This window comes from Henckelia pumila, unplaced genomic scaffold (assembly GCF_033568475.1).
Source record: "Henckelia pumila isolate YLH828 unplaced genomic scaffold, ASM3356847v2 CTG_461:::fragment_3, whole genome shotgun sequence".
Classification (NCBI taxonomy): domain Eukaryota; kingdom Viridiplantae; phylum Streptophyta; class Magnoliopsida; order Lamiales; family Gesneriaceae; genus Henckelia; species Henckelia pumila.
The window spans coordinates 1,965,812-1,987,176 of NW_027331831.1; the positions used below are offsets into that span (position 1 = coordinate 1,965,812).

Below are 21,365 nucleotides of genomic sequence, written 5' to 3' on the forward strand. Positions count from 1 at the left end.
CACCCTGAATACGTTCAAGAAATATGGGTGATTCAGTTTGGATTTTAGCTGGTGATGGTCTTATAATAAGTTTTCCAAGTGAACATGCTTTACATTGAAACTTATTATTCTGAAAGATCTTTTGGTCTTTCAATGGATGACCATGTGTATTTTCAATAATTATTTGCATCATTGTTGAACCAGGATGTCCCAATCGATCATGCCAATTTGTTAATATTGATGAATTATCCATCACCATATTTGATTCAATTGGACTTATATGTGTATAATGCAATCCAGTAGGGAGCATTGGTAATTTATCAACTACAAATTTCTTTCCTGACTTAAATGTGGTAAGACACATATATTTCTGATTTTCATCAGTCATTGTCTCAGTATCATACCCATGAGAATATATGTCATTAAAACTCAACAAATTTCTTTTCGATCGTGGTGAATATAAAGCATCATTTATCAAAAAATTTGTACCATTAGGTAACAAAAATTTCGCTTTACCAAAACCTTCAATCAAGTCTACAGGACCTGATATTGTATTCACCATTGTTTTTGTTGGTTTTAGTTTCAAGAAATATCTTTCATCTCGCAGAATAATGTGCGTTGTACCACTATCCGGTATGCAAATTTCCATGATATTATTTCCATGTTTGCTCATAGCATTTTCCATATCAAACTTCACAAAAATGTAATAAAGAAAAATTAAGTACAATACAAATGTAAAATATAACATGCTTTATAATACAAAAATGCATAAAAAATACAAATTTATTACAATCTAGTCCCACCAATCTTTTAATCAATGTCTTCGAAATCATTCAAAAAATCTGCAGCACTGAAACTAGTTGAACCAATTAAATGGTCACTATTTTCAACAAAATTGGTCGCTTTTCCTTTCCCCTTTATCGATTCTTTATAGAGCTTACAAAGGTGCTCGGGGGCTCGACAAGTTCGTGACCAATGTCCCGGAGTGCCACATCTATAACAAACACTCTCGGTTCTTTTTGAGTGATTTTCATTTTCACTCATGTTTTCATGCTGCCTTTTTAGTGGGTGGTGTGTGACGATCTTTTGAGATGAGTTACTGAAATAACTATCTCGATTATTTTCATATCCACGACCACGGTCATTTCTACGTCCACGTCCACGACCTCGTCCACGACCAAAATCTGGTCTATTCCTTTGATTTTGGTTTTCATTTTTCATTACGACATTTGCTTCAGGAAATGCCGTTGATCCAGTGGGTCGGGATTGATGATTTCTTACTAACAATTCGTTGTTCTTTTCCGCCACAAGAAGACATGCGATTAGTTCGGAATATCTCGAAAATTCACGCACTCTATACTGTTGTTGTAGAGTTATATTCGATGCGTGAAAAGTGGAAAATGTTTTATCAAGCATTTCCATCTCTGTGACTTCAAGTCCACAGAATTTTAATTGTGAGACTATTCGATACATCGCAGAATTATAATCACTGACTTTTTTAAAGTCTTGGAATCTCAACGTATTCCATTCATCACGGGCGGTCGGGAGTATCACTTCCCTTATATGCTCAAATCTTTCTTTCAGCCCTTTTCATAAAGTCATTGGGTCTTTTTCTGTGAGATACTCACATTTCAACCCTTCATCAAGATGTCGGCGCAAGAAAATCATAGTTTTTGTTTTATCTTGTGAGGTTGATATATTATTTTCTTTAATGCTTTCACTTAGACCCAATGACTCAAGATGCATCTCAACATCAAGAGTCCATGGCATATAATTTTTTCCAGTGATATCGAGTGCAACGAATTCAAGCTTTGCCAAGTTTGACATGGTGGTACTAAAAAAATAACAATGCATTTTATTAGTTAATTTCCATTAATATGACAATACAAAATAATGGATAAACGATGAGTACAAGTAAGTGTACAAATAGAGAAAAAGCATGTGGTGGAAAATCGCTGGTGAGTACAAAACTCGTGAGCATGATGATCATAATCGTTATGAAAAATATCCTTAGAAAAGCCAAAAACTCCATCTTCTTCTTTTTCGAAAAAAAAAACCGAGGAGAAAATGTTTTGAGATGAAGAATGAATTTTGGTGTGATTGAAAATGAGTTTGAGTAAAAATATTTATAGGCCAAAAACTAGTCGTTTGTGACCGTTGGGGGTAAAGAAAAATCGAGTATGTGTTGAATAAAAATTTGTGATAATGATACAATGCATATAATGATAATCATAATTAAATAATTATGTATATCATATCACATTATTATAAGATCGGTGTCGTAGACAGTTTTTTATATAATATTGTGAAATTATACCAATATAGTTAGTATAAAGTCAGGTATAGTATATCATATCACATTATTATAAGATCGGTGTCATAGACAACCTTTTATATAATAACATGACATTATACAAATATGATTATAATGTTTAAAAACCTTATAAGCTTTTATACTTGTCGTATCCCTTACCGGAAGTGTGGGATATCGTCTTAACATCCTCCCAGGATTTATAACAAGTTTTTTAAAAAATTCATAACATGATATTATATATTGATATATACACAATAAAAATATATAAACAGTAAAATAAAAATTCTTACTTGTTGAATATTTTTGACTTCTTCTTGTATTTTGGAGCGTCGGAAATTATAGAGAACCTTCGAGCGATCGTGCTGATAACGTGTTGTGAAAAGTAAAATTTATAAAACTCAAAAACTCAAAATATTCTCAAACTCCACACTTTAAATTTATTTTCTCAAATTGTGTTTTTCTACACAAATGGAGAGACCTATTTATAGATTTAGATGGGAGATTAGTCCAAAAATTAAATCATCATCATCTACATCATCACACACTAATTTTCAAAATAATACAACTCAATTTTCAACAATTCTAATATAATATAATATATTTTCAACAAGTTACACCATTATTATAACAACAATTAATTTGTTGAAAAACGATCGGAACATTATACACAGAATTTTGTTCAAAATAATATCTTATTACTAGCTATGAAATCTAATCAAAAATTTGATATTTAATGTTAAAACTCTCCTAATTTTGCGGTCATCGTTTAATCCTAATTGCATCCACATTTTAGAAATGAACACATCGAAATAGTATAGACTTACACCATGGGGTCTCTAGACGATCGTACGGCCTTCATTTTCAACATGTTCCACAAGTTCAATCAGACAATCACACGTTTAATTAGGAAGTGTTTGCAATGATGATACTTTTGTAAAAGTGATTAATTTATAAATTATAAAAAAAGTTAAGAAAAATCAAAAATTGGTAGTGTTTGAAAACATATGTGAAAATTTAAAAATCAAAGTTGGGTAGTGTTTGATAAATAAGTGATTAAAGTGATTTTAACAATGACCTTCTTATTAGAATCATTTTTGGAGAATCATAATCACCACATGACTAGCTTTTGGATTTCAATTGAGTTAAGCATAAACTAACACATAATCTAGGTTTTAGAAACACACAAAGATGATTTTTTTAAGCCAAGAGCTAACAATCACTTTTTTTTTAGTTATTGCAAACACTCCCTTAGTCATCTCAATTCTGAATTTTAAGATTACGAAAATTGATCGGCATGCTTGACTAAAACTAAAACCATTTATATTTTACGATATTTCATTACGATATTTTATCCAACCGATATGACACTAGAAAACTAATACATTAACAAAAAAAATTAATAATATATTAACTAGGAAGATCCAGAATTACAAATATCTCTGTTGACTCATTCTAGATTCGACGGAAGCACAAAAGCTTCACGAGCTCGACCTAATATGTTGAATACAGATATCAGATTCCACGAGAGCTCGAAATCAGTGATTGAAATTTGCATGTTGCTTAATTTTTCAGTCATACCATAGAAAAAATATACAACATATTTGTCTGAAAAATGTGATACTTATGATTAGATATAAAGTTAGAAAAAAGCAAACATTAAAAATGTCGCCAAAGGACCCTCGTAAATCGCATCTGCCGACGGGTTCAAATCGGGCAAAGGACAACGTATGGCACAAGACATGAGTGACATTAATTATTATCTTTAAAACAAAAGAAGATGAATTAAAAGCCTAGTTGCCCACTTGTGCATCAACTTGTAAATAATTCCCTTAATCTTTAACTGAATTTCAACATTAAATTCTTATTTGATAAATAATTTAATAAATATTACTGCTGGGAAATATATAAAAATGAAATGTCCAAGAAAAGAGTCTATATACTATAACAAGTTGGGTTATAGATTGTACACCAACTTGGTTGTCAATTTTTCAAGTTGGATGCCAAGCTGCTGCTGGTGCATCATTCTAAATTATAATTCGTTTTTGAATCCTACCCACCAAAATAATATAATATCGTTGCAATTTATCCATATGTCCATGTCAAATTCAAATTTTAGAAATTATATTTTTAGTCCTGTGTATTCTTTTTCTCATAATTTATACCTTTTATTTTGTAGAATTTTAATTCAGTCCATAAATATATATATATATATTTAACAATTTTAGTATTTTAATTTCACAAGACATTAATGCACCGCTGCTAATATGTGTCATATCATATCAGTACAATCAATTAAAAAAAGACTAAAATGGCAAAACGGAAATATACATGTAATATGGATCATAAGAAAATTAAATGAGGAAGCAAAAACATACCTCTCCAATTTTCCCTCACACAAGTCATATTTTTACCATTTCCATTAGTTATATATTATAATATTTTAACAAAAATAATCTTTAACTTTGTGCAATTTTAGCAATAACCCATGATTTTTCTACATAGTGAATTAATGGGATAGGTCGATCTATGGTTGCTTTCGCAACTTGAAGTTTCTACCCTCGAATCCAGCTTGAAATTCTTCAGAGAACAATAAATTTAATGGGTAAGTCTGAGACTTGCCAGTTTTTTTGTCTTTTAGAATGACAAGATGCCTCAAGAATCGAGAGATTCGAGACAAATATGTAAACAATTTGGCGGACATGAATATATTTATATATTTATTCCCTATAAATTAAGTTACATATATATTTTTCAGAAGTACTTAGTATATAATTTAAAATAAAGAAAATGCTTCCTAAAACAAATATAAAAAGGCTGTATTATGTTCGGTCAAGTTCTTTCTTTCGTTTATTTATACTGAAATAAAATCATTTACCCTCAAAAAGAAATATGATGTTTATTTCATGTTAAAATAATTGAATGAAGTACTGAACCAAAACAACTACATTTTGATTGAATAATTATAAGAATTAAAAAAAAATCATCTCAGAAACATAGGGAGGGACAATATAGATGCATAAACACAGAAAACCTGGTCCAAATATTTAAACTTTGTTCATTTTAAATGACATAAATATTTTAAATTTGTATATACTCGTGCATGCCACAATTCTTTTAAGAAAAAATTATACAATGCACACTCTAAATATAAAATATATCCAAACCTAAGGACAAATAAATTAAGCTACCGGGAAATTTAATCTACTCCAGTCTAATATAAAATCCATGATCTAACAACATGCATGAGATTAATAAAATAAATTTTTTTTAAAAAAAATTTATGAAATTATACAAAGTTGAAAACGTTTACTGATTTTTGGCCAAATTTACTGAGATTTGAGCCAACGACTGCAGATTGCACCTCACAATCGTATCAACGAACGCACATGTTTCTTCTTTGGTGTTCCCTTGCGGCACATCCACGACGTACGATTCCACCACCACCGTGCCACCGCCTCCGCCGCCGCTCATCGGCGCTGCATGGAGGGTGGTTACGGAGCGATAGTTGTGCAAGCGGTGATCGCCGCCTACGACGCTGAAACTCAAAACATGCTTCTCATCGTCCAAGATTTCCAGCCTCTCCGTGCTGGACACCGCCGGTAGACCCGACACGACCCTCACCTCCCGGAGAGTGCCCACTTCGCCGTGTCCGAGGATGACGTCACAGCTCTTAAGGAAGTGCTTGTACGCCTGCGGCTTGTCGAAGCGGCGGACGACCGACCAGACGGTGTCCAGCGGCGCATGGATCGTTTGTACCACGGCGGAGCAGCACTGGTTGGGACCCACGGCGTGGGCGTGGTGATGCGAAGAGTTTTCCGGCAGCGGAGGCGAAACCCATGTGAGCTTGGGGTGCTTGGAGGCGGCGGCGCAGGCTGATCCGGAGGTGGTGTGATTTATGTGGTTGATTCTGTGAAGCTGAAGAGAAGAAGGCATTTTCTGGATCTTTAGGTGTTCGATGATTTTCTTGAATGGGAAACGAAAAAAAAAAAAACAAAAGTTGAAATGAATGGAAATAATGAAGAGATAGATACAGATATAAATACAGAGGTTTGTGTGGTGATTAATTATAAAAATGTTTTGTCAAGTTGTGGTATTTTGGATTTAATCCTCAGAGCTTACGAGAGGAGTGATCAGAAGATAGAGCAAGTAGGCGAACAAGTTGCGAGGAAATTTTTTTGGACCGCGCTCAATTCCAAACTACCCCTGGAAGTCGCCTCAAATTACGTGATCCACCGGTCATGTATATCTTTCTATAAACCGACTCGGTTACATCGGCGTTTCGTTGTGAGATGAGTTGATTGATTTATATTTATAATAAAAAAATATTAATTTTTTATAAATTATATCTGTATTTTGTTCTTTTATAAATCAAGTCCGTCACACTCACATTGTCTCACAAACGATAAATATGGAGATGAATTGATTTGATATATATTTAATTTATAACAAAAAATAACATAGTAGATTTTGTCTTATCAACAAATAATATTATATATATATATATATTAAAAGTTTACTTAATTTTAATTAAATGACTGTGGTTTTTCGATTAAATTCTTGAATTATAATGTTTGGCTGTTAATCATGGTTTCATTCCCCGTGCATGGCCCCACAAATGTTGAACATGCTGGTTGCTGTAACAACTAACAAATAAGAAACAAGGAGTATAATTTAAATTCGTCAAAAAAATATTACATATATAATTGGAAGGTTTCTATTGTAAGGATTATCGTGTAATTGTTAAGTTGATGTATTTAATCATCTTAAACAAAATAACACGTTAAATTTGGAGAATAAGATTCTGATAAATAATTTTAAAATGTTTTAAAAATTATTTTAAAAATAAATATCCGTTTGAATAATTATTTTATAGAGTACTGAAAGTCCTGTATTTACATTACTTAATACTCGTGGATATGAGTTAGTTATTTTTTTTTAACAACAATATGAGTTAGTTACTTACTTATGAAGAAACAATACATTTGATTTAATTGCCTCCTACGTAAAATTGGCAGTATTTAAGGATATTTACTGGAGAAAGTCGATGCGGGCAAAAACTTAATTATTTGTTTTTTTTTAAATAAAAAAAACTCAGAGGTTAACGACAGGAATTTAACAACCAGTGTTTCTTGACATATATATAATAGGTGTATACATATATGTATAATTGTGTTCATTTTTGTGTTATTTTATAATTCACGCCTCTTTATGTTAAGAGTGATGTAATGATATTCAAAAGCACAAATGAAGATTTTTTTAAAAAAATAGTTACTTTAGAGATCTTGTATTGTGGATGTGATATGAGAATTATATATTTATAAATGTTTATGATATGTTAACTGAAACTAAAATACCCTTGTAGTTTCAAAGAAGTTACTTTTGGATTTTTGATAAGTCAATATTGTATTTTTGGTATTGTATTTTCACCTTTTCGTGATTTTCATTTTTATATTGTTAAATTTCAATGTGATTCCAATAAAATTTGTTGTTTGTTTGTTGTTGTTATTTTTTTAATTTTTTTTTACGATTCTAATCATTTTTCCAATATGATATTGACTTGATAGACTTACATAGATCATATAGTATTATCTCACACTAAGCCGATACTTAACAATGATATTTAGTAATTAGTATTCACAAAAATAAAATATAATCAAGGCTATTTTCGGCCTTCTTCCATAATGATATATTGAAGAGACCAAATTGCCGCTATGTTTATGCAAATAGATAAACCGAAATTGGCGAGGTCTGCTAGTTCCCGCTCGTGCTAGAATCGGACATGTAAATAATAATAATAATAATAATAATAAAAAACAACAAATGGCAGATTGTTTAAAACGTTAATCATTTATTTAATCCCCAATATGCAATGTAATCTATGGGCTACTACAGCTCCTGGTTTTACATCTACTTTTGAATTCTTCATTCCAATTTGGCAATGTTTAATAAGATTAATTAGGGGACTAGAGTCATTGCACTTAGAGAACAAAACTTGTCTTGTGTCTCATTTTTTTTATTTCCTTCCAACCATTAAAGTGGTAACCCACTCTATATTATAATTTTAAAATCTACCAAGTTGAGAATTTTCCTTCATATATTGATCAATACTTAATTTGCATCAATGGATTAGGAATCATCTTTTGTATTGAAAGGAGAGATTAATTGGGGGTTAACTGTATATGGACAATATGCATGCATTTGTTGGAATGGTCAGATTTTTTTATTTTTTTAAAAAATAAAAATTGATGAGTTGAAGTTAGTATGTGTCTTCAATTTGATAGTTGAAAATTGAAATGGTCAATCTATTTTTTAAAAAAAATTAATAATTTGAACGAGAATAAGTAAAAATTTGCATGCATCGACTATATACGACGTTGAAGTTTTGAAATTTTATAAGTAAATTCGAGCCTACATACACCGACGGTTTTATATCAAGTGGAGATATTAATGGTCCATGTTTTAGTTAATGCATCCTTCGCATTGCTATTATCAGGAAATTTATAAATAAATTATAATTTAAACCAATAATTTCTATGAAAACTTTTTAATTAATTAGTAATCTCGTATAGGGCCAGTAGGATAAATCAATTGATTTATATATGTTGCATACAATTAACAGTGTAATATATATTTGTACCGATTAATGTTATCTTAATGGGGTGATTTCTAACAAACCAAGCAAAACAATAGATTTCTCGTGTTAATAGCACGCGCATTCGTGGAAAACATGCATAAGATTGTAGGCTTTTCATGTTTGGATTAAAAATAACGTTTATTATTGTAGAAAAAAAAAATCAGATATTCAAAATTTTGAAATAAATCAGAAAATGTGGATACCATGTTTTTTGTGTTCGAGTGTTTTGAGACAATGTGCATTGATGTTGGAATGTTATAGATATTTTTAGTTTATCGATCCATGAGTTTATGACAATTTAGTTAGTTGTCTTAAATTTAATTATTATATTTTAAATTTAAAAACAAATATATTGAAATAAAATTTTTGTATAACGATTAACGTTTTTTCTTTTTTTTTTTAAAGGAATGATAGATAATGATTATGTCAGACGATATACATAATAAGAGAATCCACTAAGGATGCATTTGGTACGTGTGATGGGATAGTTAGTTGAAACCAACTTTGTATGATTGTTATAATTTTATGAAGGGATATTTAATACTTATTACAAATATGAAATTTGTTTGGTATGTTTTTTGTGAGAAGGATAAAAGTGTGTATAAATTTGTTTGTTACGAGAATACCCCTATTAAATTTAAAAAATTACAAAATCTTATTTTTCATTTATTTTAATTTTTACGTTTCACGAATCTCAATGAAACCTAACAATCTTAATGACCATTTTCGCCCTCGACTTAAACGAAAAATTCTACTACATACCCTTCCATTATTTGCATCGACAAGCCACACAAAATGGATATAGGTTTCGGCGAAGGAAATATCACCGTGAAAGTTGCTTCTCTTTTTTCAGATATGGACTTCATCGTGAATCTTTGAGGTAAAGAAGTGTGAATAAGGCTTTCAGTTCATATACCTATACTACTTCTGATCCTGGGTACTGTTCAAAGCGGGTTTGTCAATACTTGGTCCGACAAAGGATTTATTTTTCCACAATTTCAGGCGCACATGGAATTTTAATAACGGATTTTCAATTATCCTTGAGTAGGCAAAAAACGAAACAAACGGCTAAAAATTGAGTAATCCTTGCCTAATCCTATCTACCAAATAGGGCCTAAGAATGTATATCTTGAAAATATCACGGAAGGAGTGTTACCTTTTCTTCTTTTTCTTTTTCATCTTCTTTTTTTTATTATTATTATTTAAAAAACAAATATATTTTGGATGAAAAATCAGAATTTTTGTTGTAATTTTGTTTTTTTTTTTTTATTATTATTATTATTATTATTATTATAGCCTTATAATTTGTCAAAGTTTGTCTTTCCAGAATTTTTTGGTTTAGGTTTTTTTTTTTTCATGAAAAAATTAAATCAACCGAATACTATTTATTTATCATGATTTTATCATACATGACTTATTTAACAAAAGTCCATGTTACACATATTAAAACCTGTCTAAACAAAAGAAACAAGAGAAATAACTAGTTTTTTCCCCTCACTTTGAAATGACGTCGGTTGTGTTTTGCTTTATTAACTCTTTATTATATTTTTTTTCTTAAATGGATTTTTTTCAGAATTGGAGGACGAGTTTATTACAATTAAATCTTAAATTCAATACTATATTTCATATTAAATTTTGATGTCAGAGGAACTACATATAAATTGAATATTTTAATATGTGTAACATATAAATCTGAGTGACCAAACGAGAGTATTAATGCAATAACCAATGTTACGTGAATTTAGTAGTTTCAGTTTCAGACGAAAATAAGACTGGAAAAAAAAATCAAGGTTACACTTCTCACGCAAAACCAAAATTACAAAATTAAAATATAAAACATACCAATTCATAAAACTAAAACTATAATTTTCCCTAGCATATGGTAACAGATGTTTCCATGAAATCATAAGTTCATAACATTGTTCTTATTTTTTTTATTACATGAAATTTTTTTTTATGACTACGTGTGTCGTCTAACTGAAACTCATTGATTGTTTTTTTTTTTAAGAAAACGAAAAGTACGTGCTTTTTTTGGTGTTGAAAAAGATGATTACTATAACTAAACCCTCAAACTCAATATTTCATCTCAAACTTAAGACCTTAAAATTAATTAATTTACGAGTCTCGGTTAAATGAAACTACTATAAACTACTCTAAAAGGAACAATCATGTGATTTTTTAACCTAAGTTGTTGGCCGTAGGGTATTCAAGTGGACCATTAAACTTGACTAATGTAATTTTAATTTATGTATTGGATTTGACATGCACGAGGGCTTACACGGAACCATGAAACTCGATTTTCTCATATTATTGGGTGGAAATTAGGGTAAACTACTTGTCACTTAATTCACTCATCAATATTTAATTAATTAAACTGATTGAAGCTACGGACATGAACAAACATACATGAATAAAATAATCGAGAGAAACAATATTTTTTTCCCCTGAAATTGAAGGGTATTCAGCTTTTGCTATTTGGAGAAACTACTTAATTAAATCAATCGAATTTTGATTTTTTTTTTAAAAAAGAAATTTAACAGTCTTATCGATTTATATTATAATTAATATTGTCAATTTGTCATGTTGAATTAATTTAATTCAAAATGTTATAAACCCCAGCTCAAGTTGTCCGATATTTTGTACTCTTATATATATAATAAATAAAGGGGAAAATAATTCCAACTTTCAAAGAAAAAAATGTGAAGCTTCTTTTTAAAAAGGGGGAAAAGAAGGAAAAAGAAAAGAAAGCAAAATCAGAGAAAACTTTGAGATGAAGAAAGTGAATTAGCACGCGTAAATGGGAAATTTTCCAAGCACATAAAATATAAAATATAAAATATAAAAAATGGTTTCATTTATTATATACAATTTGCCAACTTGTTGAGGTTGTAAATTTTGAGAAAATATAAAAAATGGGTATCATGTCTTATAATATATACAATTTGTCAACTTGTTAAGGTTGTAAATTCTGACTTTATTCCTGAACAGTCAACGTAGCTAATTTAATTATTATTTAAATAATACCACTAGTCCTTTCCTTATCTTCCAATTTAAGGATCAAAAAACCCAAATTTTTATACTTGACATATATAATAAGATTGGATAGCTAAGTATTGGAGTGGTGTCCCTTCCACACGTGATCTGTGTACGTATCTGCGCGAAAAATTATTATTATTATTTTGATAATTTTTAATTTATATAATATTATTTTGTACACATTTGATCATTTTTATAGATATTGTTAAATATTTAGTTTATATTCTAGTTATATTTTTATTATTATAAACTTTACAATTTTTAATATACGCATATCTATTACCGCAAGAAACAGTTTTTATTTTTTTTTAGTTCTATGGACCATTGCATGAAAGTATAGATATATAATAAATAAAATGAAATATTTCTTTAAATAGTAATATTGAACTTTCCTAGTAAGATATTATAAGGTAACAATGATGCTAGTTGATCAAGTTGGGAAGTTGTATTCAAACTTTGTGAAGATTCTTAAAGAGAGTTGCTTATAACTTTTGCAAGTTTTTCAATCAACACTTGCTTTTGTTCAACTGTATCGTGGTCCTATCCATATGTAAATGTTTCCTATATTAACGCATATTATGTGTCCTATAAAAGTTTCGGGAATTTGTGTCCTTAAAGAATTTTTTTTTTTTTTTTATTGTTAAGAAGACGGAATACGAAACCATCATCTTTTGATTTTCATTGAGTAAAGTTTTGAGTTAACACAATATTTTGCGAACATATTCCATTGGCTCGAAAGTAATTTATGTTTACTATTTAGTGATAGTAATAGCTTTAAATATTATTTTTTTAATAAAAAATATTGTTTTAGATAAGTTATTTTAAGAATGGAAACTAATTAATGAATTTACCAAAAATAAAAAAAATCAATATCATTGTCAATTTTTATTATAAAATTAAAGATGAGTTGTAATTAACAAAATATGAAATGTAAATAACACGCCCAATAATTTATGTAAAAGTTTAATTTTATGAAGTATGGATATAGTTTGTTTGGCTTCTCCAAGTCCAATATTTTCATTCTGTAAATAAAGATAAACATAATAACCTCCTTCAATGTCAAATATAATTTTTGAAAAAATATAACTTTATTAATTTTTATAATCAGTATATATGTAACAAGAATACTCCGTTATTTTATTATATATATATTGATTTGATATGGTGAACGACCATCGTGGACACTCACGTGAGCACCTGCTGATGTGACATTCACCTGCACATGATGTCACGTCAGCGTGTGCTACTTTCGAGTATACTGTACATTCATGATATGTGGAACATCAACTCAAATTTTTTTTAAAGTTGATCTCAAATTCAATCTTATGAAAATTTACAAAACTCGACTCGTTAACTTTGATATGCATCCAATTCGTTGAAACACATTATTTATACTCATCAATTTCTTGTGATATGATCAAGTCTAGTTTCTTGTTTCAAAATCCCAAAGGTTAGTGGATGGTGATGCGCAACGTACAATCATCTCAAGAAACACAATTAATGAACCAATGACTAATGAATTTGAACCGTTCTTTGTTGGATATCATAAGCCTTTCTCTTTGCCCTTGAAAGCATTTCCCATCACTTTCATCTTTTTCGAATTTTGATTCTTGCCAATACACAATTAGTTGGATCATTACCTATAGTTGCTACTTTTCAACTCAATATAAAATTAACTTAATGCTATACAAAGCGACCTTTATCCCTCGAGAAAAGGAAAATGTTGGTTTCAGTACAAAAATAACATAAAAAGATGCTGGTGAATGTAACAGCAAGGTGTATCTCCAGCACCAGAAAACATTTGTATATTCTCTCTGCTCCTAAAAATATCTAATGCCTTCCAAAACACACTTCATATCAACAAATCTGAGTCCAAATCCAAAAGCAGCTCACTCAACATGAAGTCATGATCCTCCTGTCTACCTGGTCCCAAGAAATCCAATCCATAACGAGTTTCATGCTCCATGCGAGGCGAATCACAAAGCCATTTGGCCTCAAAATAATGCTGCAACTGGCGTGACGAGTCTTCGTGATGGACACTGATATTTTCAGCGAGACCGCTATGGGATCCAGTTTCAATACAAGGCCCTGAAGCATGGTTAGGGACAGAGTCCAAATTGTCAAGAGGCTTGTCAGCTTCAAAAATTCCGTCCCTTTCTCCCTCTCTTACTGATTCTTGATTTGGTTTTTCTTTCTCTACTTCCTCCTCCATCATCGCTGCCACTTTCGTGCTTGCCTCACATCCCTCAGAGATGCTACAACTTGGTGAACCCATGGGAGACGAAGCAAACTCGTGGCAATCATTTTTATGAGATGGGAAGTTAAAGCGAGCACAAGGGCCATACATGGCCAATGCAGCTTCATCATAAGCTAGAGCAGCTTCTTTCGCCGTACTAAAGGTTCCCAACCACAGCCTGCTTCCACGACGTGGCTCCCTAATCTCCGCCACCCATTTTCCCCATGTCCTCTGCCTGACGCCTCTGTAATTGCAACGGTTGTTTTGTGGACCACCTTTACCTCTCATACACCCTTTCTTTGATCCCTTGGCAGGTGCTTTACGCACCGGCTTATCGCTCGTTTCAAGAGAGTCGAGCTTATCATTGTACTCCTTCCATTTTGCAAGAGTCTCAGCTACACTTTTGGATGAGTCCCTCCTGCTTTTTGATTTTTTTTCCCTCGTGAAATCCATATGTTGAGTCACTGGGCTAGAAATTTGATTTGATGGGCTCGTGCCTGTTTTTATCCACCAAGAAGACAAAAGTTCAGCTATATAACATGTAAAAATTTTCTGAAAATATAAGTTCCACAATTTCTATGCTGCAATATCACCATCAACAAAAACTGTCGGCGGGTCCCATTGTATTCTAACTAAGAAACAAATCAAACTAAAAAACTAACTACAAGCTAATAAGCTAGACCTTGGAAACTTAAGTAGTGCAATTGGCCCCGGAGAATGCATACAAAATCAACAGCGTACAAGAGGAAGAACACATTTCGAAAAAAAATTAATATTTCTTATTTTACTGAAACTTATCCTCAAGCCAAGTTCCGAAATTAAAAGCCTAAAAATTAGTCATGAAGAAAACCCATAAATGAGTGCATTTCATTGCTGCACGAAACCGTTGATTAATTTATTTATTTATTAAAAGACACGGTCATGAAATATGCACCTGTACATGAGGTTTAACGAATATGAAGAGACATACCTTTCCACGTCAATTGATTAATACCAATAAATGCTAAAAAAATAAATAAAGAAGGGTCGATTCGTGTAACTACAGTGAAGGGAAATCACAAATTTCACCAAATAAAAAAATTATTCACCAAATATACGAGAGTATCAGTGTGTGTAAACTCAACCTAAAATCAAGAAAATGGAAAACAAAGCACCACTTCTTCAATTTGCATCCTTAACGCCGGAACTGAAAGGACTCCTGGGCTACCCAATCGGTTGATTTATGGATTTCGAATGCCAAAAATACGCATAAAATAATAAACTTTTTTTTTTTTTTTTACTTAAAATGAACGATGAAACAGGAAAATAACAAGGCACAATCACTTGCAATCCAAATTAAAAATCATAACCACAACTAACAACGCACAGAAGAAATTCACCCAAACAAGAAATGCCAGAAAAACCCACACAAAAAAACCCCGAAAAACAGAACACACTCGGATCCAATCAGCGTACCTTCCGTTGGGCTGAAACCCGATATTTCCCCCTCCTTTTCTGCAATTTCTTGAGCTATGGCACTGTTGTATTGAGGATTGAGGATGAAGTGAAAGAAATCTTTGGTACGGAAAAGATGTTGGGATATATATAATGCTGAGACGTGGCGATTATGTCGAGTGAAGCTTCCTCGGCCACACGTTTTGTCTTGATGGAGAAGTTTGATTGAATTTGACTACGTACTCTGTTTTCACTTTCTTGGGGGCTAAGCAATTTCTCGCTTTTAATTTATCTTTTCTGTTTTTGGGTTTTTGTACCTTTCTTCTTTTTTTTTTTTGAAAAAAAAAATTAATATAATTTATTTTCAAATTATTATTATTTCATAAAAAAGGAGATATTTATTAAATTCAAGTAACCAAAAAATGTGGCCCCCAAGAAATCTATTATTAACTAAAAAAAAAAGGTTATCAGTTGCCAATGGGAATGGAGATGAAATAGTAAATTCTAAAACACAAATTACGGTGTAACAAATATATGTCGATCTTGTTGACATATTGCACATAAATATATTTTCACTTAATTTTTTTTTTTACTTATGCATCAAATCTAACGATACAAACAGTATCCTAGGAACGGAAAAATAGGAGGAAAATTCAAATCAATCAAAAGGAAAATTAAAGTAGAGGACAACCACGTAGGGATGAAGCTAATGACGTGGTCATTCGAAGAAGATGACGCAGGCTTATCGAATAGGACTCCAAGCAAGTTTACTAAAATCGTCCTCCGAAAACATTGATGTTATATCTAGACACATAATATTAATTAGACAAGTGATATAATGTAATAAATAAAAAATAAAAAATGATAGTTAATATAGTATTGAATTTGATTAATAGATTATAATTTATTTGATTTGATTGATTAAATTTTATATAAAAATGTTAAATGATCATTTTGTCCTTGTAACTTTAAATAAAATATAAATAATATTATTTATAAAAGATAATATAGTAATTTAAATTCAATGATTTGATTGATGTAAGATAAATTATTAATGATTTAATTGATGTAAAATTAATAATTAATAGATGGATAAATAATATCATGAGAAAAACGCGCGATTGGATGTGATAAATTATACATGGATTAATAATATTGTGTACCAAACGATAAATATTAAATAATAAATGAAATATATCATATTACTTATCTAAAGTGATGTTATTGTAATTTTATTTTTGTAGAAAGGAGTTTTTTTTTCTTCTATGAAATTCACGTATTTACACAATGATATAATATTGTTTACTTTAAAGTTAATAACTTGATATCTCATGAATTTATTTTTGAATTTAACCCAAATGCCTCAAGTCAATGTATTCATGATCTTTTTCTCTTTTAATGGGCAACTTTGTTGCATTCACAACCATCCATTCCTCAAACAAAGATCACCGTTATTTTCAAACTCATAAAGTATATCATCTTCACGTAGAGGATCATACACTCCGATCAAGACAACTATTTTTCGACTACGTTGAGAGCACATGCCTTACGTGAAATGCTTGAAGTCCCACTGTCTTCGTTTTAAGTATTTGAGGATTTCATCACGAGTTTTGATCTAAACCTGACTATGATTTCACTTATTGTACAATGAAACTCACATGTCCCCAAAATAATATGATATTGTCCCACTTTGGATGAAAATACATCCAACCACCACTAGACGATCCTGAAATATGAAAACATGAACCACATATTTTATCAAAAATAATACAATGATCATAAAATTTTTATCTATGTTACACCAAGTTGTAAATTTATACAAGGATTATACAATGATCATAAGATTTTTATCTATGTTACACCAAGTTGTAAATTTATATAAGGATAATACAATAATCATAAAATCTTTATCTATGTTACACCAAGTTGTAAATTTACATAAAATGTTGAAAATATCGCATAAAAACAAAAAATATGACGTTCATTAGTGTTTTTTTTGTTATAAAAAATATCAAAGACAAGGTGGAAGAATTTTATCAATCTAAACATTTCTTTGGCGAAAGTAGCTCATACCATCGTTCTTCAATAGTTGAATTGGGTCATTGACTAATGGATCGTTTTTTTTTTTTTTTTAAAAAATAAAGTAATATTTGAAATTGAAATTGGGAACCAGCTTTCATCCTGTCGGAATCGTACCTTTTCAAAAATTGCAGGTGAAAATTGACCTGAAGTCGAACGACAGATATATATTTTTCGGGCTTACCCTCCGTTTCTTTACCTTTTCTGTTGCCTCATACTTCCGCCACCGAATACGCCGCCGCCGTCGTCTGCCAGAATAGCGCGCTTCGTCAAGCTCGCCCATCACTCTCTTCATCCCTCAGCTTCAGTACAACATAACCACGACCAACTTGCCACTTCTCCAAACTTCGTTCGGCTGCTGCACCTCACTCTTCTTACTCGGGTGTGCTGGAAAATTTGGATCTTTATCCATTATGTGAGTAATTTTTGGGTCCTGGAGTTAGGGTTTTGATTCAGGTGTTCAAATCAGGGACTTGAATTTTGGTTGGTCGATTGGGTTTTTTCGTGCAGATTTTTGTTGTACGCATGAGAAGTTATTTTTGTGTGTATTTTGGATGAGCAGATTTTTTGATAAAAAAAAACTTTTAACCCTTTGAATTGCCTATCAAGTAGCTTATCCCGTGATGTTTTGGTTGAAAATTGTATGATATTTTATCGCGATTTCGCAATACGAGAGGTTATAGCACCCAATATTCCTAAAATCCGGAAGCAACAAGTCTTTATTTCCCTGGTACAGATAGTTTGGTGTTACATTAGTTGCAGTTATGTGCATATGATTATATTTAATTGTACTTATATATATGCATTTGCAAAATATTTGTATCTGACTCGTTTCATGTTATATTGTTTTTAAAATTATGTGTCGTGTGTTATCCATGTCCTTGTGTTATACCCATTCTTCTTAGATGATAAAAAAACAAACTTTTCAAAGAATACGGAGTTATAACAATTTGGCTACGAAGTATTTCAGACACAGTTATCTTTCCATTCAAGAAAGCTGATTGAATTTTTTTGGAAGATGTTTAGTATTTGTCTATTTGATGATAACATAGAATACTCGTATTTCAATCCTGCCTTGTTTTTTAAGTTTTATGGATAAAGACAGGAGCTTTCGATGTCCAAATGCTACCAAAACAGTTACTATGATCTTTTTCAAGTAAAGCTACCATTTTTATCTTTCACCATCACTTGTCTAAACATATCATTGGCGAAATTATTTTCTCTGCTAAAACAGGTCCCTTCTGTCAGGACTCTCTCTCCACCAATGTATAAAAATGTTTATGGACATACTTAGTCTTCGCTCTTAATGTTAAAAGGAAAATTTTCAGTTCTTTCCTTCATCTCGATGCCAGTTCAAAACATCATACAGTTTCTTGTCGCATCTGATGAATTTAAGCTGTGTAGAGTTTTCTGCCTGGTGTAAACTAGGGTTTTTTTTTATCTGATTGTCATTATCGTAAAATATAAGGTACTACATTTAATTAAGCAGGAAAGCTGTAGAGATGCAGCAACCAGGTCCAATTTTTCAAGTCATGCAGTCATTTCCCCCTACAAATATCACCACGGAACAGATACAGAAGGTATTTCTTATTTTTTCCCATGAAACTTTTGAGGGGTATATTGCAAAGATCTAGAATAGTCCTTTTTATGAATTGGTGACATTCCTTTTTGGTTTTGGCGGGAAAACTCACAAGTCTGTTAATTATTACTGGTAATCTTTCTTAGTATCCCATAGTTAGTACTGTCGATAACCAGTAATTGTCCAATTTACTATTGTTATCTCAAAAGAAATGTTCATTTGTATACTGATGATTGATCTTTTTCCCAAAGTTTGTAACATGGTAACTTCTAAAATGTAATTTTCTAATGACAGAATCGATAAAATAGTGGAAAATTTGATTCCTTTGTGTCAAATTTAAAAAATCCAGGCTCTGAACAATCTCTTAGTTGATTTGATCAAGTGTACATTGAAGAGAGCCTTCTAGCTTTGAAAGTGAATTTTCACCTTTTTGGAGCCATTCACGAGGTGGCACAGCTAAGATTAGTAGAAATAAGTTGCCTTGTTTGATGGTTGAGTATGCTTGTTGAAGTTGTCGTTAGAGTTACTTGGTGTTTGATTTTACTCAGGTGAAATATGTTTCATCAAACCCGAACTTGCTATTGCGAAAATTTACATGATTTGCATTTTGACATGCAACATTGCCACCAACTGTTGATGCAGTACCTTGACGAGAACAAGAAGTTAATATTGGCGATATTGGACAATCAAAATCTTGGCAAACTTGCCGAGTGTGCCCAGTAAGTGGGTTATCTTTTTCTGTTCGTCTTTGCATACGTGATGGCAAGTGCATTTACGCATTTACTTGTCTGCAATTTTCACTATCAAGCATTGCATTTGCTTCTTGTTTTCTGCTGTGTAGTTAGAATCTTAGTGATCACAGTTTCAACTTCTTATCTTGGATGCAAAACTTCCTTCTCTCTGTATTTGTTTCTGCTTAGAGGAGTTATATGCCCCCACAAATTTGCTATTGCTTGTTGGGTTTTTGCAACCGAGTGCTTATATTTTTACATGAGAGCAACTTTTGATTCAGTATTATCTTGGTGATCAGGTATCAGGCTCAACTTCAAAAGAATTTAATGTATTTGGCCGCAATTGCTGATGCACAACCTCAGACATCAGCAATGCCTCCTCAGGTATCATTTAGAGTCTGCTTGATGCAAATCTACTTATGGCATTGCAGACTTCTTTCTAATTTATACCTTGGCCTGTGCAGATGACCCCACATCCTGCTATGCAGCAGGGGGCGTTTTACATGCCACATCCTCAAGCTGCAGCTATGGCTCAGCAAGCAGGTATTTTCCCCGCACGAGCACCATTCAACTCACCACACCCAATGCAAGATCTGCGGCAGCAATTGCAACCACCTCCCCACCTGCATGCCACACAAGCATATGTTGGAGCCGCCAATGGCATGCACCCAGCACAAACCGAAACCAATCTTGGAGGTAGCCGCAGTGTTCCATCTTCAAAATCTGGTCCCACCGATACACGTGGAGTAAATAAGCAAGATAAACCTGACACGGGTGCCACAGGCAGATCTGATGTCAAAGGAAGCTCAAATGTAGCACATGGTAGTTCAGATGGACCGGAAGCAAAGTAAAGGGATCAAGAAATTTTTAAGCTCTCACATCTAGTTGTTGATAGCAAGGTTCTGTTCTAGAGTTGTTGTTTTCTGGTTGCTATGCTGATCATCTCACGTCTTATAGGAGTTAGGGTTGCTGTGCTATAGTTGTTGGACTCTTATTGTAAGTAGAGCAAGAAGCTTTTGTCGTGTCTCCAATGTCATTTGTTTTATATGTACTCGGGATGATGCTTTTTATTCCGGCACGAAGATTTTGTGTTAATCAATAATGCTTTCCTGCACTCTTAACTATACGAAGAATAGGCACTCTTAATTTTCGCTTCTTTCGGTGGCGCAACTAATTCTAGTGTCCGAAAGGAATCCAACATGTTTGTTTTCCACTGTTTCCACCACGACCCCCCACCAGAGGTGATGTCCTCGTGTAACGGCACCTTCCGAATCACGAAAACTAGAGTGCTTAGCATGTCTTGTATGGTTTACATTGTGTGGTCTGTTCGTAATGCTAACTTG

The 21,365-nt window shown here is 31.9% G+C and overlaps 3 protein-coding genes across 4 annotated transcripts; 1 reads left to right on the forward strand and 2 right to left on the reverse strand.

Moving 5' to 3' along the window:
* Positions 1-5,325: 5,325 nt before the first annotated feature.
* On the reverse strand, positions 5,326-6,390 carry LOC140871653 (abscisic acid receptor PYL4-like). Its single transcript, XM_073274261.1, has one exon. It carries the CDS (start codon positions 6,224-6,226, stop codon positions 5,600-5,602), a length of 627 nt encoding a protein of 208 aa, XP_073130362.1. The 5' UTR covers positions 6,227-6,390; the 3' UTR covers positions 5,326-5,599.
* A 7,181-nt stretch (positions 6,391-13,571) lies between these two features.
* On the reverse strand, positions 13,572-15,784 carry LOC140872133 (dehydration-responsive element-binding protein 2A-like). Its single transcript, XM_073274894.1, has 2 exons — positions 15,655-15,784; positions 13,572-14,696 (listed from the first exon to the last, which is right to left on the reverse strand). The coding sequence occupies exon 2, from the start codon at positions 14,650-14,652 to the stop codon at positions 13,816-13,818; it is 837 nt and encodes a 278-aa protein (XP_073130995.1). The 5' UTR covers positions 14,653-14,696; positions 15,655-15,784; the 3' UTR covers positions 13,572-13,815.
* A 2,211-nt stretch (positions 15,785-17,995) lies between these two features.
* Positions 17,996-21,124, forward strand: LOC140871735 (GRF1-interacting factor 3-like). 2 transcript variants are annotated; one of them, XM_073274413.1, is made up of 5 exons: positions 17,996-18,127; positions 19,202-19,292; positions 19,934-20,010; positions 20,322-20,406; positions 20,487-21,124. In XM_073274413.1, coding segments are annotated over exons 1-5 (642 nt in total). In that variant the 5' UTR covers positions 17,996-18,125; the 3' UTR covers positions 20,874-21,124. The 2 variants fall into 2 exon arrangements, with proteins under 2 accessions (XP_073130514.1, XP_073130515.1); XM_073274414.1 differs by having other exon boundaries at positions 18,006-18,127; positions 19,199-19,292.
* Positions 21,125-21,365: the final 241 nt, after the last annotated feature.

Bases quoted from the DNA above. Each gene is read 5' to 3' on its own strand.
- LOC140871653 (XM_073274261.1), bottom strand. From the start codon at position 6,226: ATGCCTTCTTCTCTTCAGCTTCACAGAATCAACCACATAAATCACACC.
- LOC140872133 (XM_073274894.1), bottom strand. From the start codon at position 14,652: ATGGATTTCACGAGGGAAAAAAAATCAAAAAGCAGGAGGGACTCATCC.
- LOC140871735 (XM_073274413.1), top strand. The intron at 19,293-19,933 runs GTATTTCTTATT...CTGTTGATGCAG, and splicing joins CCACGGAACAGATACAGAAG to TACCTTGACGAGAACAAGAA. The intron at 20,011-20,321 runs GTAAGTGGGTTA...CTTGGTGATCAG, and splicing joins AAACTTGCCGAGTGTGCCCA to GTATCAGGCTCAACTTCAAA.